Here is a 19,123-nt window from a genome sequence, read left to right on the forward strand (position 1 = left end):
GCAGTATTTCTTCTACATATCATCATCAGCTTTACCTTCCTAATATGCCAATTGTATCAAGTTATAGGCTGGTGACGTGGAATGTTCATTCCACCAGGTGACCCCATCTGACTCATCCAAATGGACAGCCCCTACCAGGCGCACACAGACCCCACACCCTGACAACCGAAGTCCTTACTTCCACCCCTGAAGATCTCACCTCTTCTCCTCAGTGATTTTCCTCATATCTTCCGACCTAGGAAGCTCTCCCCAACTCTTTGCTGCCGATCTAAACATAATTTTTTTTTTGAGGTTGTGTGCAAGTCCCATCTATCACAAAAGCTTTCTTGGGAAATTCAAAAAAGCACAAATATATATAGGAAAATTTATGTACAACTTATATTCACTGTAAGAATATACATCAAGTATTGTCAGTAGTTATCCCTGAAGAATCAGACCTAGAAAACATTACACTTACTAAGCATCATATTTCAACAAACTTAGAATTTTGTTTACAAATATCCACATTCAGACAAAAAATTAATAGAAATTAGCACACTCATCTTTCCATTCCCTAAATTGCTAGAGCATTACTGATTTATCAGTGGGTGATGTATTATTTGAATTTTTTGATAGTTTCCTATGCTTAACTCTTAGCTAGCTAACGGAATCCCACAGGTTCTATCATATCTCCATCCCCTACCCCCACAGCTCCTTAGTTCACAACCACACAGGGGTGTAGAACTATGCTTCAGTCATCTTGCATCTACGTTTTCTGCTCCTGTCCATCAATGACTGGCCCCATGTTTAACCCAGTATACCTGTGAGAGCATTAAGCATAGCACACACTTAGGGGCATAGGTAACCATTAGATAAGCTTTAGGTTATGTGTAATTCCTCATTACCTCATCCCCCACTCTCCTACTCAAAAAAACCTACTGAAATACAAATGAGGTAGATGTTATTAAAGGAGAGGTGAAAGGTTGAAGTCTACTCTAATATTTTTAGATAAATGAATTACAGATTTTGACACTTTACTGTTAGTGAATTTATGATAAAACTCACAACTCACTTCTGGCCAGTATGGGGTTTCCACCTCTACCATCTACCTTTGAGGAGCTTTGCCTACAGTAAAACTCGTACTTGCCTTGGCCTCTACACGACTCTATGAGGGAAAACAAAACAGGATTTGTCTGATCCCTTCTGGAGCTTAAAAGAAAATTCTCCTTTTAGCCAGTGATTATGAAAATCTGGATTTTCTTACCACGGGAAATTTAATTTTCTTCAGCTGGGAGTGGCTAGGGTTAGAGCTTTAGAAGGTAAGGGAGAAGGGTAACTAAAATGATCATGCACATACTCCGGTTAGCGTGGTTTTAGATACTGTGCCGCCATCAATGGCCTGGGGTGGGATGGGCACCCTATCCCACCACCAGGTCTAGAGAGAAGTTCCAGGCATCCGCAACTGGACACCTGTGTAAGGAGGTGACTGTTCGGCAGTAGCAATAATGAGGTGCTTTTTCATAGGTTATTATACTGACCTAGGTTATTATAGGTTATATTATAGGTTTCATAGGTTATTATACTGACACATTTCCATGGAAACCCTTTTCAGAGTACCATCAATCTAAAAATGAGATTTGGGAACAAAATCCATCCTATACTTAATAACTATTTGCTGAATTTTAATCATTCAAGGCTTTTGTTTATTTATTTATAAGGCAATCGAAGGTCTGAGCTAACACACAGGACTGGATTGCCAAATCAGATTCGTGTGAAACTGTGATCTTATCTGGTATTAAGCTTTACTAAATGTTCCAAAGATTGAGGCCATCAAATTATTCAGAGGACAAAGAGAGAGGTGGGGGACATCAAAGGCACCTGGTAAGCCAGATCTTCCCTCTGTTGGACAGGCATCTCTGGCCCAGAAGAAATGAAGGTTCACGAAGTTCCCCACAAAACAGTGAGAGTTTAACTTGTAAAACATCTCCGTCCTCTACCCCCAGAAAGTTGTACAGCCGAGAGGACATTCTCCAAGGAGGAAGGCCTCACAGCTCCTAGGTTCACATTACCATATAATCTTCCCTTTTTAATATTTTATTTATTTATTTGAGAGAGAGAGAGAGAACTCTGAGGGAGAGGCAGAGGGAGAAGCAGGCTCCCCACTGAGCAAGGAGCCTGATGTGGGTCTTGGGATCGAACTGAGCCGAAGAAGGCAGAGGCTTAATGACTGAGCCATCCAGGTGCCCCACATTACCATATGATCTTTAGCCAGGGATATCTTAAAGGCATTTCAGAGTTAAGGTCTCCTCCTCCTAACAGAGGTCAGTACTCTGTTTACTCAAGGGCCCTGCTGACAAGATTAGACGGGAGTCACCTGCCCTCCTTTCTCACCCTCCCTTTCTTCCAAGAAGCAAATGGATTTGCAGGCCAGCTGCTTTCACCCCTTCCTTCCAGGGTTACTTAAGAAGTTGGTGACAGAATTTAGCTTATTCTTACTTGCCCATTGCCTAGCTCCCCAGCATTAGAACCAAATCAGATCATTTTAACAAAACAGCTGAATCACAGAATCTCAGAATAAAACTTCAAAGATACTTTAGTGTAAACTCCTACCCAAAGTTTCTACTTACTATATATCTGTTTTCATATCTATCTGGTTGAAGATATCTTATGGTAGAACTATTTTAAAAGGCCACTGTTATAATCATCTATTTATTTACTGGGGATGTCTCTTCTGTAAAACAGAAGTCTGACCTTCCTCTCTTTTACTGTCCCCAGAGGTCCCAGTTCAAACACCTAAATTAACCCAGAATAAATCTACTCTTCTTCCATTTAATAGTGCTCTCACATTCCCAAGGGCATTTCCAAACTACCATGTCCTACAATTTATCTTTTGTAGGCTGACCTCTCTGGGTCCTTCAACTGTCACAGGACAATAGCTTCCTAATCTAATCTCCACTGTTATCTGGCAGCCCCTCCCCCACACCAGGCATATGCAAGGTCCGGGACACCAGATAATGAGCTTGGGTGTGGTCTAACCAGGAAAACTGTCATTTTTGTTTGAATTGGATGCTCTGCCTCCCCTAATAGAGTCTAAATTTGAAACCAGCTTTCTTTTAAAGCAGATGTGACATGCTATTGGTACAACTGAAGTTTTGGTCATTTATCACCTCTGGGTCATTCTTCCCTTCTTATACATTGTCACACCTAAATGCAAAACCTAACATTTATCACTGTTAGGTTCCATCTATTTGTTTCAGCCTATTGCTCCAGCCTGAAAATGTAATATATCATCCAGCATATTATTAGGTCTCCTTCCTAGCCTTGTTTCAGTCATTTGACAGGCTTGTTAAAAAAAAAAATGTGGTAAAATATACGTAACATTAAATTTACCCTTTTAACTACTTTTAAGTGTTTAAGTCTCCAAAATTTTTCTTTTTTTTAAGATTTTATTTATTTGCGAGAGAGAGAATGAGAGACAGAGAGCATGAGAGGGAGAGGGTCAGAGGGAGAAGCAGACTCCCTGCTGAGCAGGGAGCCCGATGCGGGACTCGATCCCGGGACTCCAGGATCATGACCTGAGCCGAAGGCAGTCACTTAACCAACTGAGCCACCCAGGCGCCCCAAGTATACTCTAACTTTTATCTAAAGGTGTGGTTTGATTGGGGAATGGCATGATCCACAAGAAACACAGAAAAAAATGAAGGCTACCAAAGAGATCAGAACAGGAGTACAAAAGACAGTGGTTTATCCTTAAAAATAGGATTTTAAAGCATAATTGTATTCTCGTCCCTTATGATAAGAAATTACCCTGTCACATTTCCCCTAATAATTAGTATCCTGACTGAGGGGGGGAAAGGTGAATACTAGGAAAAAATCTGTAGGATTTTTACCTTTCTATATAGACAGAAGAGAAGATTCCTTAAGTTCTAAGTTACTCTACCAGAGAATTTTAAAACTCCAATAAATATACTGGAGAGAGGTACAAAAATAGTGATCAAGACATTATATAACCTATATATAACCTATTAAATAACCTATATTTAAGAGGATCTTACTTTTCAACTATTCAGTAGAGCATACATTTAAAACCTACAGATAACTTGTCTCTAAGTTTTAGTTACAATTAGACAATCTTTTGGGGTGTCTGGTTGTCTCAGTCAGAAGAGCATGTGACTCTTGATTTCAGGGTTGTGAGTTCAAGCCCCACACTGGGTGGAGCAATAATTTAAATAAATAAATTAAAAAAAAAAAGAAAACCTTTTAAGAAAAGAAGTTACTATAAACAGCTTAAATAGTTGCATACTTATCAAGTCAAAATGCTTCCACATACCAGTTCTCATCTTGTAAGTGAAGAAATTCATAAAAGTTTATACAAAATAAGAGTAGTTGTTGCTGTTATTATTTTGTTAACCTTACTTAAATTGCACAAAGTGACATGGGAATTTACTGCGTGGAACAAAAATTTTTCTATAGTTTAAACAGGAAATGTAAAATCTATAAATGACAAAGGATCACTACATCTATAAGCATTTATTTTCTGATTTTTTTCTGTTTCCCTCTGAATAGATTCACTTTAATCAGATAAATTTACCTCATACCATTCATTTATTTCATACAACAGAACATAGGAAGCCACCAAAAAAGCAATCATCCCCAGAAAACACTGCGGCTGATTTTCTTATCAATAAGGCAAGAGTTAATTTCTTTGCACTTTGATTTTTTTTTAATAAAGGCATAAAAGTCCAAAGAGAAAACAGTATTCATCCCACATAATTAAATACTCAACCCACCAATCCACACACAGCCAGCCTTTTGCCAAGGCTGGGATTTAGGGGCCGAGCAAGAACAGCAGCTCATCGTATTCACATTTCCAAATGCACGTAAGTAACCTGTTATCTTTCATCGGCTTATATTCTTTTCATAGCACAATGGTTATTTGTGACGCATGTTCAGAGAACATACTTCTGCACTGCAGCATGATATTAAACTCACATGGGCACCCACACATTCTTCCCAGATTTAATCAGTATTTTGTTAGTGAGCTTTCATGTTTTTTTAAGCAAGTGGTTAGGAAGCAAGTGCTTGTACACCAAAAACTTAAGACCTGTGAAAGGTAAAAGTCTATATTTTATAACGACTTATAATCTATTAAAATCTAAAAAGAAGACAAACAGTAGGAAATGCCAGTAAAAATAGCCTACTGGTTCAGAAAAATATAGTGATTAATGATACCTTTTGGGTATACATAAGCACTTATTTATAGCATTAAAACTAGCATAGTTTTTTTAAACATTTATATTAATTTATGACTTTAATGGGTGATAAAGAGAGATATTTTTATATATCTGATTCTTGCAGAAATAATGCCCAATTTACATCTTATTCACCAGCTATCTGTGTGGGGGTCAATATAAAGTGGAAGAATATTATTAATACACATTTATATTAATTTTTTAAAAACCCTCCAAATAATCACAGATGTCCAATAATATAAGGATTTTAGTAATACCAAATAAGAAAAAAAAATCCAGTGGTTATATTTAAGTTTTAAAAAGGAGAAAACATGGAATGGTATACCATACTATTACATAAAATTTATATTATTCTAGGGACACCTCGGTAGCTCAGTCAATTAAGTGGCTGACTCTTGATTTCAGCTCAGGTCATGATCTCAGGGTTGTGAGACTGAGCTGAGCTTGGAGTCTGTGTTTCTCTCCCTCCCTCTCTGCCCCTGCTCCCTGCTCTCTCTCTCTTGCATGCATGCACACATGTACACTCTCTCTCTCTCTAAAAAAAAAAATTTATATTATTCTAGTTTACATATGTCTATTATTTCCAAATATCTATTTGGGGACTGTTGGCATATCTAGGTTGAAAAACAACTGATTGTAGAGAAACCTAACAAACATACAAGGGATATAAAATTGCTAATTTACAAATATATAGTGTAGAAAAAAAATTTTAGACATAAAACTTACTATGCATTACTGCCTGAGATTTGCTGTGAGTACCCTCTATTAGCTCAGTCTTGGAATTCTGATGAAGTCTCTGAGCAAGACTCCCCCACTGTTCCAGCCTACTTAAATGTAATTACATATATACATGTAATTGCACAAGAATTAAACAGAAAAGAAATATTGTAGTTGGTTATATAAGAACCTATTCCTAGCTCTGGCTGTTAAGTCATAAATGCATCTAGAGAGACAGGCAGATGTCAATAGCTACGTGATCCTAAAGGTTTTAAGTGAAAATTCGAGAAATTGGGGTTATCTGCCTTAAATTTTATGAATCCAAATAGACACACTAATACAAACACACAAGTCATTATTTTTGTTAATAAACAAGATAACACATCACAACAGTGATCCCTGAAAGCATCTGGAGTTGGTCTTTATAAATTGAGAACTGTAAGTTTCGATTTCCGTTCACCCTTAAGTCATCACTCCCCATCTTGTCTACTTGTCAGGCTACTGTAAATCCTGGCACTCACCAGTACAAAGTGGTATGCATACAGCGCTGTACAATGGTGAATTATAAAATATTTGTCACCAATCACTTTCCAATACAAAATGAGAATCAACAAATCTGAAAGAAGGAAAAATAAGTGAGATATTACATAGGAAGAAGGCTGTACTTTTCCCAGTGTATTTAACTTTCCTCCTTAACAACTTGTCACAGTCCATACTGAGCCCACAGCACTTTGTTCATACTTCACTAGTCCAGTTACCCACCTTATTGTAAAGTACCTGCTTCCACACGACTGTTCCCCCCACTCTACTGTGACCTCCCAGGATGAGGACCAGGTGTGGGAATCCAGCATAGTGCCCACCACACAGGTAATATATTGGTTGAAAATACAAATGAATAACTTGTTTCCAGGGTTAAATAAAACGGAAATGTTACTGAATAAAAATAATTTTTAAATAAGCTTAAATTACTGATGTTTGTGACTACAACAACTCACACAGATAAGATGTTCGGAGAAAAGGTACAAAATGACCAACTCATTCATAACACAAATTCAACAAACTATATTTAAAAATTAACAAAGGATATGATTAAATATTAATTCAAAATAGCAACAAAAACAAAACAAGAACTAAAACTATTAAAAAGATATGCAAAGAAAGAGGTCAAGGCCTCAATTTCTCCTTAAGAGATCCTGAAACCAAACACCATGATTCCGAAAATAGTTTCCCTTAACAAAACAGAATGTTTAACAAAACAGAAACTTCTCAAAATGTTAACACAACTATGTTCTTTACCAAATGGCTACATGTGAAAGGCAGACATGGAGACAAATGGCTATCATGAATGGAAACCAGGGGAGGATTCAAGGCTTATGGGACTGGAGCTTATATAATATGGGAACCTTCTTTTATATATTAAAAAAATGAAAATTACTGATACAAAACTAGATGTGAATATTTTTTAAAAAGTGATCAGATTATAAATTTTAAAGAGAAAACAAACAGTACAAATGTGGAAATCAAGAAAATATAACACTATTAGTAACTGACTGCATGATAGACCTCTCTAGATATATTTTCCCGACGAATTGTAGCTGTACCCTCTTTGGTCACCAATTTCTATGATAATGACCTTATAATATTTTCCATAGAGAGAATAAAAAGAATTCAATTTTCGTTCAGCTTGGTTTAGAAAAGTCGGTTTCAGTTCATAATTCTTATTTTTAAGTGCTTCAGAGTATTATATTATTTGGGGAAACCTTTATCAAGTTTCTTTCATACAAGACTTTCTGGGTGGTGACTACTCTTTGAACGGACAAGGCTCATGAAGCGGTGCAAGAGGTGTACTATAAATTGTGTGTCATCCTTGTCAATGACAGCATTTTGTGCCAAACAAGCAAATCTTTTTCCAATGTATTCACATGATTCACTCTTCTTTTAATTGGGCCATCAAATAATCCAATTACCTATTCACTATTTTAATTTGAAATTTATCTCTTCCTCCTAATGAATTACTGTGTTTTGGTATAATTTAATCTTTTTGTTATAATTCACTTCTTGATGGCAGAAAATTTTCTATTGAGCCCATCACTCATCTTTATCACTTTTGTTTCATATCCCATTATTTTTATTTGTATTTTTCAGCTATTTATTACATTTAAAAATTATATAATAGGGTTCCCTATATAAAATGTCCAAATCAGGGGTCTGTTCTTTTTCTCTTGTCTTACAGAGACTGTCTAGAATGTCTTTTCAAAAAGTTTAAATGGTATATTCTCACTTAATTTCTCCTTTGTCTCATAGTATAGAAGTCTATTCCAACCCCTTCCCACAGGAGGAGAAATATGACAGAGGGAAACATGGAGTAGAAAGAGTCCATGATCTTAACTGATCATGGCTAAAACAGTTTCCTTTTGTGAACTTTCCCCAAACAATACAAAACTGCAAGCACAGGAACACATTTCAAGGGCCCTTACAAGTGAGAGAAACTTTGATGCTTAAACTTCATTAGCTTCCCAGGAATTCCACCTGAGAGACCCTGTAGACCAAAAAATGGACCATTGCTAGTAAAAAAATACCCAGGCCTAACTGAGGCCCCACTCTGCAGCTCTATTGTCATAGAGAACCAGAGAGCCAACAGGAAAAATGTTTCATGTTCTACCATCACAGCAGGTATTTTTTTCCTCTTATGGGTCCTACAAGTGACTTCTCCAATAAATAAACCAAAAGCATAGACTATGTATTCTTTGTAAAATCCCATGAGTACTTTAAAAAGAAACACAGAGTGGCCAACATATCACATACCAGAAATGAGGTAGCCGGAAGCAATAGAGATATTCACTTTCACAAGCGATGAATCACCCCTATAAATATTAAAAAAAAAAAAAAAAAGATTTCCTTTTTTTAGCACATGGTTATAAATGACAGCTACATTTTTTTCCTATTGAGAAATGTAATTAAAATGCTCTCTATAGATTCTTGAATGGTAAATTGTCATTTGTACCAGGCCCTGTGTTAGCTTGAAATACTTCTAACTGCACAAATAATCATAATTTCTTATATTAGCTATAAGTTTTATATAAATAATTTTACCAAAAGATAACTTTTTATAAATGTGTTCTCATATGATTTGTTTGTGAAAGAATTCAAATGAATTTCCAGATGCTGGCTGGTTTTTGTTTTTGTTTGTTTTTGTTTTTTATTCCTTATTCTAAATCAGAGATTCAAATACTCAAGAAATCATCTAGCCTGCCCCTGATCTTAAGGCAATATACTAGATCAGTATCACTTTACTGATGACTGGAGAGATCTGCCTATTGTCACACAACTGGAAAATGGTCACACAGGACAGTTTAATCCTGCTGTTTCGACACTTATATATATCAAGATCCTACAATTTGCCCTAATAATTATCTTTACTCCAAGAAACAAATACGAACTATCAGTCTTGTGTTTGGTTTATAATGTAAACTACTGCTGAAATGAACACAAAATTAAACTGATAACAGCTAAATTGCAAATGGAAAGGTTTAGCAGAAGTCCTGTCTACTTTACAAATTCTGATCTGCAAATATGACCCAGGAAAATTGAACCTGGACTAAACTGCAGCATTAAGGAAAATGTAAAAAAAAGAAAAAAAAAAAAAGACTCTCTGTCCGTTCAGAGAGTAGTCACCACCCAGAAAGTCTTGTATGAAAGTATAATTTTTTTTTTATAAAATTATACTATGGGGCGCCTGGGTGGCTCAGTTGTTAAGCGTCTGCCTTGGGCTCGGGTCATGTTCCCAGGGTCCTGGGATCGAGCCCTGCATCGGGCTCCCTGCTCAGCAGGAAGCCTGCTTCTTCTCCCTTTCCCACTCCCCCGGCTTGTGTTCCCTCTCTTGCTGTGTCCCTGTCAAATAAATAAATAAAATCTTTAAAAAAAAAAATTATACTATGTAAAAGTTTGATAAGGACAAAAACTGACCAGTGAATTAAATCTTTGTCATAAAATTTATCTCCCAAAAGAACTGGTTCTGTTGACAATCATTACTACAATAAAATTAGGAGAAAAAACTTAGAAACAGTTTAGGTAGATTACATAAAAACCTCATCATGGAATTAACACTAAATTGAATCATTTTGAAAAATACCTTCCCAAAGAAAACTTATCAATACTGGTAGAATTCTGATGGGCATAATTCTGTATTTATTAAAATGATATTGTTGCAAACAGTCAAAAATTAAATTGTCCCACATCCTCCAGAGTCCGTATCTACTACATTTACGCAGTGCTTTCGCAAACATACCTCATCTCTCAAACTAAGCTGAACTAAGCCTTCTTGTATAATGCCAGGAAATACAGTTTGCAATATCTCTGCCATTGGAATGACATTTAAAATTTTCAAAGAGTGATCTTAGAAATTATCCTATTATTGCTGAACATCGTTATTATCAGTATTTCAAATCTTCTCATGCGGTACTAACTTCCTCTTACATGGACATCTATAATCCTCATTTTTATCTTTGAGATCAAATGATGGGTTAAACACAAGACTGAGTCTTAAGTAGATTATTATCCAACTTGACTATCCTATCTCAATAGTTAACTCATTTTTGCTCAGAACAGTGGTTACAACAACTTGGTTTTACTCACTAACTCAGTATAAATGTTTACATCATCATCATATTCTCCTGTCTTGGATAACAATTGTGACACTAGTACAAAGTGGCCCTCATTATTTGTATTCAAATATAAAATAAATCCTTTATTGCACCTTGCTGAAATAAGTCTGAACACAAGCATTTTAATAAAACATGCGCCATCAATATGTTTTCCATTTGAAAGTAAGAAATGTTCTTATTAATAATTAATATCAAAACATCAATCAAATTGACTATATTGAAAAGAAACAGCTTACCAAAGTGGATCAGCCTTTGCAACCTCATCAAAAATCAAAATGTACAGGCCAAAAAGCCCAACCACCAAAGAATGGCATGTAGATCCTACCCTGAAATGAAACAAAATACATACAAAGATTTTAGATTCTTTGCAATGAACTGTATTTCTGTCAAAACATTTAACATTTTGAAGAAGTTAAATCTGGAAGCATTTAAATATAGGAATGGAGTACATCTAAGAGTATAATACAAAACTGCCATTTAGAAATCCAAGGGCTATGAGTTTACTTTGGAATTAATAACAAGAAAGATGCCCAGGTCTACAGTTTCCTGCTAGAAAATTGTGGAATCACTTATTGGTTAAAAATTCCAAAGCAGGGGTGCCTGGGGGGCTCATTCAATGCATCCGACTTGATCTCAGCTCAGGTCTTGATCTCAGGGTCGTTGAGCTCAAGCCCCATGTTGCGCTCCACACTGGGCATGGAGCCTAGTTCAAAAAAAAAAAAAGTTCAAAGCAGAAGCTTATCTGATGGTGCAGTTGACAGAGTTCTGTACAGATAGACGGCAACTGGCAAGTCCACTGCCCAGCACCTTGCTCCAAGCCCCATCCCTACCAGCATCACTGCAGCATTAGTTTCCTGCTCCAGTCAGTGAGGAATAACTTCCAAATCTACTGACCTTAACCAATTCTAAATCCCTGAATCAGAATTTGAATGGATCGTGAAATGAAAATGTATTGCCTTGGAGATTTCAGTGTTAAATGCACATTCCCATGCATGCTACACTTGGTTCCTGTAACCAATCCATTAGAAAGCTAGAGCAGCTATTATGAGTCTCTTTTTATCATTATTATGAAACCACTTCTAAATAGAAAAATTGAGGACCATGAATTTATACAGAAAATCTATTTTTAAAAGAAATGCTCAAGTGAAAGCAAAATTTTGTTCACGAGATCCAGGCTGAATTCTCTTTTATAGAAGGAATAAGGTTTAGATGAAAAACATCAGTTTCTATGAACATATCTTGCTAATAATGTAATGGATTAACCTAACACCCAAGCTCTACGATATGCTACTTAAAGAAGTCTACATAGGATACAATATCTTTACTCACACAATGAAAAAGTTTATAAGAAATGAAGTTTCTTTTCTCTTCATTAGAATAAAGGAAAAAAGGAACAGCAAAATTTTCTTTAGAAATTAATAGGATGTAAGAAATTTCTGTCTAAAATATGACCCCAAATCTTTAACAGTGACATATATCAACCAATCTGAAGCTTGATATTAGAAAATCTTATAGTAACTTGAAAAATCAATATGCTTGATCTAATAGATGATGTGGGCCTAAATAGATATATCATGTTAAATCAAATCATATTTAAATGATCAAAGATCCTCACTAATTTAAAGGCACTGACAAAGAATACTTTGCAATACCAAAGGAACATTTTGACGTGTGAATAGTTAACCCAATTTATCTGGTTTACAAGTCTGGAATTTTCATGTCAAACGTACCTATGTTCCAAACATAGCTGTTTAAGGATGTAAGTTCTTTTATGTCAAATAAGACACTCCATCTAAATACTCATACAACCAGCTTTCTATTGCCATTCAAAAAGTCTATGAAAGCAGAAAGTACAACCTCTCACTAACTTGTTTTAGTGTTTAATAAACTTATATCAAAAAGCTTCCCCTTGGAAAAATGAGAATTTTTTGTTCCTGATACACAGCCCTCAAATTCCCTTTATGTTGAAATGTTACATGGTAAATGGGAAGGATTACAAGCCCTTAGCTGATGGAAATGGCATATAATTCATGAGAGAAAAGTTAAATCTTATTTGGATCAGGAAAAGCAAATACCCTCTGCTTACATACTCTCCTGCATTAAAAGTCTATACTTTCAGAAACTTCTGTTTAGTAAACATTTCACAGTCTATTCTTTAAAATCAGACTCTTGGCAAAGCAGGGTGTAGATTCCTTACTGTCTAAAATGAAACACCAAGATGCTACCCAAAAGAAAAATTTTTTTTCAAAGAAGATTAAAAAGAAATGTTTGTGCTAATAAATAGACAGGGAGATAATGGAAATAATGACCATTGTAGAATAGCAATTTAAAGTTACTGATTTAACCATTTGCAAGTAGTAGGGGTATTACCAATAGAAATTATATAGCCCAAACAGACAAGAGTTAAAAATTAGAGAAGCGGATTTTAAAATTAGGAGTATTTCAACACAATAGGACTTCCTATACCATAGAAAACAAGTGGATATAAGAAAATGTTTTTTAATTGTAAGATATAAATAATACCTGTAAGTATGTATTTTTTTTCTGAAAAAGCAACAATTAAGTACAGCAATTTATCACTTATATTTAATTAAACTGTCATCTCTCAGGTGTGAATTTTTTGGTGAGTTGTTTTTCCTCCTGTCCTTTTTCTACTGTAGGGCTTAGACCATGCATTGTTCAGAGACTCTTTCCTGATTATTAGTAAGAATTATGTGGGTTGTGCTGATCTGGGTGTTTCAAGACTGGAAGGTGGATTTCAAGACATATACATGTACTTTACTCAAAAAGCAGCAAATCTTTTTTCTTTCTTTACACTCTACCTCACAGCTTAAGTCTCATGTAAACCAAACTGGAGTGGGAACAGGAGTAAATGTGAGAGAGAAACAGAGAGAACTCCATTTGAATAGGGTAATGAATATTCTATAATCCCAGACTCCTTTTTCAAATAGGAACTCGGTTTCCCAAATGGTGATTCTGTGCACCACAGAATGGCAGTGATAAGACTGAATAATGCAAAGTATTTTTCAATTTCATTTCATTTCATCTTTGCCTCTATCTCTGTACCGTCCCTATTTCGTTGGCTTACTGCTCTCCAAGATTCAAATGCCCTTACCTACCCTAACCATGTGAAAGGGAAATGAAAATAGTTCAAAATTTACTCTCAGAAAATCTGTCTCCCATCCCGCTCCTCGCCTCTTCTTCTCTCTCCCTCTTCTACCTATCTTCATGTTAGAAAGGGTTTTAAAAAATAATGGCTAGTATCTTTTGTATCCCACTTGTGAACAACATCTTTGTACTATTTTTAAGATAAAAAAAAAATCATACTTCTTGTTTTTCAAAACTACATGGAGAAATAATTCTCACTTTTTGGGTAAAAGGAGCTATAGCGTGTATGAACCAGAAAAATCAATGTAAGGTGCAAGAGGAAACAACTGAAGTCTTAATCACAGTCTGAGTTACAAAGTGGATGCCTACGAACCAGCTTGGCTCAAAGATAAGGGATTTCCTGTCAAATGTGACCATTCTCAAATAAATACTTAGACTCTGGCAGAAGTTAATTCTAAAAGGAAATTGCAATGAAAAATAATTATAGCAATTTTAGAGACCTGCTGAATTCATTTTATAGTTAGCGTTAACTTCAAGTAAGTAACAACAAAAAATATACCCATAGCTGCTCTAATTCACCAGTTTGCAAATGCACGGTGACGTGGGGGCGAAAAGCTCTCAAGCACGTGAAACGGTCATCAGAGTCATTTTGTGTTTGAAATGTTGTGAAAGGTTAATGAGTTGCACACACAAAAAATCTGTAAGCCAACTAATTAAAATTCCCATAGATTTCTATACCCTTATAGGTACTACTCATTTTACATTTTTTTCTTTTGCCTTAAATAAAATCTAAAAAGCAATTTTTACTTTAACAAAAAAAAATAGGTTCCAATGGGCTCTGAATTATAATGAAGAGTTCATTAAAAGAGAGATACAGATGTGCTAACCATATACCACACTCTGGTATAGCATTTAACTGCCCTCAGTCTGGCTAAGCCAGCCAACACTATATATAGGCTACTCACAGCCACAGCTAACATTCACTTCTGCGATCACTTCCAGAGAGCACGTGTTTGTTATCATAAACGTTTCAGAGGAGAATGCAAAACAGGACTCTTCTGCAGTCAGCTGGAGTCTCCTTAACCTTCCCATGCTTCCCCAGAAAGTTCAATTTTTGCTAACATCTTTCAATAGAAGACTTTTTATAATTTTCTTGTATGAGATCTATCTACTTACTTTCCTTTTATTCGTAAGGTCAAATAAAAGATCTGACCTTAAATTTTGTTAGATCTTAAATGAAAGATTTTTTGGAAATATTTTAAACAGTTTTAGTTCATAAAACTAACTTTTTAAAATCAGTTACATTTTCAGATGCTTTACCTTGAGTTCCATTCAATCTTCTTCTCAAAGCTGAGACTATTAAAACCTGGAGAAACTTTTGCTGAAAACCAGAAACTTATAAAGTAGAAAAGAAGCTGAAAGGTGAGAAAGCTGGTAAAAACAGTGCTGAAGATCAGTTTGGTGTTGGTGTCCATATTTCTTCAACCTGTTAAGAAAAAACAATGGCTTTCAATTACTTTAAATTGCTCATAAGAAATCTAAATTAATTTTTTTAAGAGTATGTGCTTATATTTTTAGTAATTTATCTTAATTTAGCACAAATGTAAGAATACAAAGAAACTAATAGACTTTTAATTCTTTACCAGCTATTTGTCGTGTATCTTGTATTTGTATTTAAAATTAAAAAGGGAAAAATTATCCTAAATATCTGTTATCAATTTTAGAAGGCAAATTTAGCAGCATGATTTTCAAAATTATCTAAGTCTTTGAGTTTAATATTAAGAGAGCATTTCAAGTACTATAACTGAAGGTATTCTTTTAGTAACATTTTTAATTAAACTTAGGAAAAATCACCTGATTTCTCTATGCCTCAACTTCCTCATCTATAAAATGAGTCCATTAGATAATTTCTAGAAACAATTAGGCCAAAATCATTATAAAGCTAAGATTATCTACAATATCAAAACAAAATAATTACATTATAAAAACTAACTGTACAGTGAGACAAATGACATTTAAAACAAAACTAAAATCTTAATAAGAATAATCCCATCTTAGAAAAGAACCATACCACTGTTGCTGCTTAAATTAGTATTTAACTTTTAAAAAGTATTCTGCAATCCCACACATCCTTGGACCAAAAATCCTCCGTGACTTTGTATCTCTAAAATAAAAGATTTTTATAAAAGAGCTTCAGGTTTTAAGGGTAGAGTTAGCAGAAAGAATAGTAATATGCATATATACACATTCAGAGTATTTTTTCCTATCACTGAACTGAACTTTATTTGGACCCTAAAAATCTTAGGAACATTCAAAAGAAAGACACTAAAGCATTTGCTCATATCCAGCAAATACAGCATTTCTAGAAATGGCTCCATCTTTGATAGGGCTGACCCTCAAATGAAAAGGAAATGAATCGATACATATTTCCAGCTGCCTAATGTGAAGAAATAAAGTCCCCTACTGAAGCCAATTCACTAGAGAAAAGCCAAGTCATTGACTGCACTAGCAATAACCCCACTTCATTCCCTTCCAACCAGGACCTTGTAATAAGAATCAGGCTCCCACAGGGCCCCTTCTGACAGAACTCATGTGTCTGTAATGAGTTCTTTCCCCATTCTTTCTTTCTGGTGTGTGTGCTCAGTAAAAATATTGATATTACAATTCTCCTCCATGAGATTCCATTAACTTTATTGCTCATTTACTTTTTTTTTTAATTCAACATGTGTTTTAGGGTATTAAAAATTTAATTTGTGATCTTTTAGCCTAGGTTTAATATTAACCAATACATAAAAGTTTTGTACATAAATTAAACATCATTATAATTCACTAAGTAAGATGTAAAAGAGAAAATGGTTTTCTAAGATTAAAGCAAATGGGGAACTGGAGGCCAGGTGGGCAGATAAATGAAGAAAATGAAACCAGTAACCAGAAAAGAGTGGAGAGTGTAATCTTCAGTGTGAGGATGGTTTGCCCCAAAGGGTTCTGTATGTTCCCTGCTAGTCCTGGAGGGTGGCTGGACATGAGCTACTTACTTACTTTTGTTAAAATTCAACTATATAATGAGCATTTGTTTCATTAATGTTTGCTAAAGTTATAGAACAGTAGGTATCACACAACATTATCCATTTTATGAACTATTAACTAGTACATTAACAAAGAAGCACTCGAACAACTCACCATTAAGAAATTCCTCATTCCTACTGGAAGAACAAACATTATTAAAATGGCTGCACTACCCAAAGCAATCTACCCATTTAATGCAATCCCTATCAAAATACCACCAGCATTTTTCACTGAGCTAGAACAAACAATCCTAAAATTTGTTTGGAACCACAAAAGACCCCGAATAGCCAGAGGAATGTTGAAAAAGAAAAGTAAAGCTGGAGGCATCAGGATTCTGGACTTCAAGTTATATTACAAAGCTGTCATCATTAAGACAGTATGGTACTGGCACAAAAAAAGACACCTAGATCAATGGAACGGAATAAAGAGCCCAGAAATGGACCCCCAACTATATGGTCAACTAATCTTCAACAAAGCTGGAAAGAATATCCAATGGAAAAAGGATAGTCTCCTCAAGAAATGGTGTTGGGAATACTGGACCACTTTCTTACACTGTAGACAGAAGTAAATTAAAAATGGAGAAAAGACCTAAACGTGAGACAGGAAACCATCAAAATCCTAGAGGAGAACACAGGCAGCAACCTCTTCGACCTCAGCAGCAGCAACTTCTTCCTAGAAACATCGTCAAAGGCAAGGGAAACAAAAGCAATAATGAACTACTGGGACTTCATCAAGATAAAAAGCTTCTGCACAGTGAAAGAAACAATCAACAAAACTAAAAGGCAGCCTAGGAATGGGAGAAGATACTTGCAAATGACATATCAGATAAAGGGCTAGTATCCAAAATCCATAAAGAACTTATCAAACTCAACACCCAAAAAACAAATAATCCAGTTAAGAAATGGGCAGAAGACATGAATAGACATTTTTCCAAAGAAGACACAGATGGCTAACAGACACATGAAAAGATGCTCAACATCACTCGGCATTCGGGAAATACAAATCAAAACCATGATGAGGTATCACCTCATCCCTATCAGAATGGCTAACATTAACAACACAGGAAACAACAGATATTGGTGAGTATGCAGAGAAAGGGGAACCCTCTTACACTGTTGGTGGGAATACAGACTGGTGCAGCCACTCTGGAAAATAGTATGAAGGTTCCTCAAAAAGTTAAAAACAGAATTACCCTATGACCCAGCAATTACACTACTGAGTTTTTACCCAAACAATACAACGGATACTGATTCAAAGGGGCACATGCTCCGATGTTTATAGCAGCACTATCAACAATATCCAAATTATGAAGAGTCCAAATGTCCATCGACTGATGAATGGCTAAAGAAGAGGTGGTACAGACACACACACACACACAATGGAGTATCACTCAGGCATCAAAAGAATAAAATCTTGCCATTTGCAACGACCTGGATGGAGCTAGAGTGTATTATGCTAAGCAAAATAAGTCAGTCCGAGAAAGACAAATACCATACGATTTCACTAACACATGGAATTTAGGAAACAAAACAGATGAACACATGGGAAGGCGGAAAAAAGAGAGAGGGAAGCAAACCATAAGAAACTTTTTTTTTTTAAGATTTTATTTAACTGAGAGGGAGAAGGAGAGAGAAACAGAGAGAGCACGTGCGCGTGCACAAGCAGCGGGGAGGGGCGAAGGGAGAGGGAGATGCCGAGCTCAATGTGGAGTTCAATCCCAGGACCCTGAGATGATGACCTGAGCCGAAGGCAGATGCTTAACCAACTGAGCCACCCAGGCACCCCACCATAAGAGACTCAACGACAGAGAAAAAAACCCTGGGTTGATGGAGGGATGGGGGTAGGAAACCACTAAATGGGTGATGGGTATTAAGGAGGGAACTTGTGATGAGCACTGGGTGTTACAGGTAAGGGATGAAACACTAAATTCTACTCCTGAAACCAATATTACACTATATGTTAACTAACTAGAATTTAAATAACAACTTGGAAGAAAAAAAGAAGAAATTCCTCATTCCTAAAAAAGCCAGTTTTTGTTAAGTCTTTGTTATACTGGTTATTTTATATTTTTAATAGATATACTTTCACTTAACTGGGTCTTTGGGGTACATGTTTGAGTCTCCCTTTGCAAAAATGTTTCATTTAAAACTAAAGAGCTCCATATAGTCGAGTTGTGGCTTCTATTAAAGGCTCAACAGACAGAAGCTATAATTAAATTGTTCTACTCCCAGCTTTGCTTCTTATTAAGCAGCTGCTTGCTTCATCAGTCATGCCAAATCAAGGACAAATCCAGTGATTTTTTTTTTATATGTATTTCCCCAGAAAACCAAGGCTTCT

At 35.6% G+C, this 19,123-nt stretch overlaps 1 protein-coding gene across 4 annotated transcripts in view; it reads right to left on the bottom strand.

The window, feature by feature from the left end:
* Positions 1-19,123, bottom strand: part of LOC118019109 (TLC domain-containing protein 4-like) — an 81,764-nt gene that overhangs the window by 43,742 nt on the left and 18,899 nt on the right. For all 4 annotated transcript variants that reach the window (XR_004681572.1, XR_004681571.1, XM_035017976.1 and 1 more), the window contains exons 2-5: positions 15,041-15,206; positions 10,849-10,938; positions 8,754-8,812; positions 6,470-6,564 (exon numbers count right to left, since the gene is read on the bottom strand). Coding sequence is in view for 2 of the 4 variants with exons in the window: in XM_035017976.1 (XP_034873867.1) it covers positions 6,470-6,564; positions 8,754-8,812; positions 10,849-10,938; positions 15,041-15,195 (399 nt within the window). In the remaining 2 variants the exon portion in view is untranslated. The remainder of the gene's footprint in view (positions 1-6,469; positions 6,565-8,753; positions 8,813-10,848; positions 10,939-15,040; positions 15,207-19,123) is intronic.

This window comes from Mirounga leonina, unplaced genomic scaffold (assembly GCF_011800145.1).
Source record: "Mirounga leonina isolate KUSES-001 unplaced genomic scaffold, KU_Mleo_1.0 Mir_173, whole genome shotgun sequence".
Taxonomy (NCBI): domain Eukaryota; kingdom Metazoa; phylum Chordata; class Mammalia; order Carnivora; family Phocidae; genus Mirounga; species Mirounga leonina.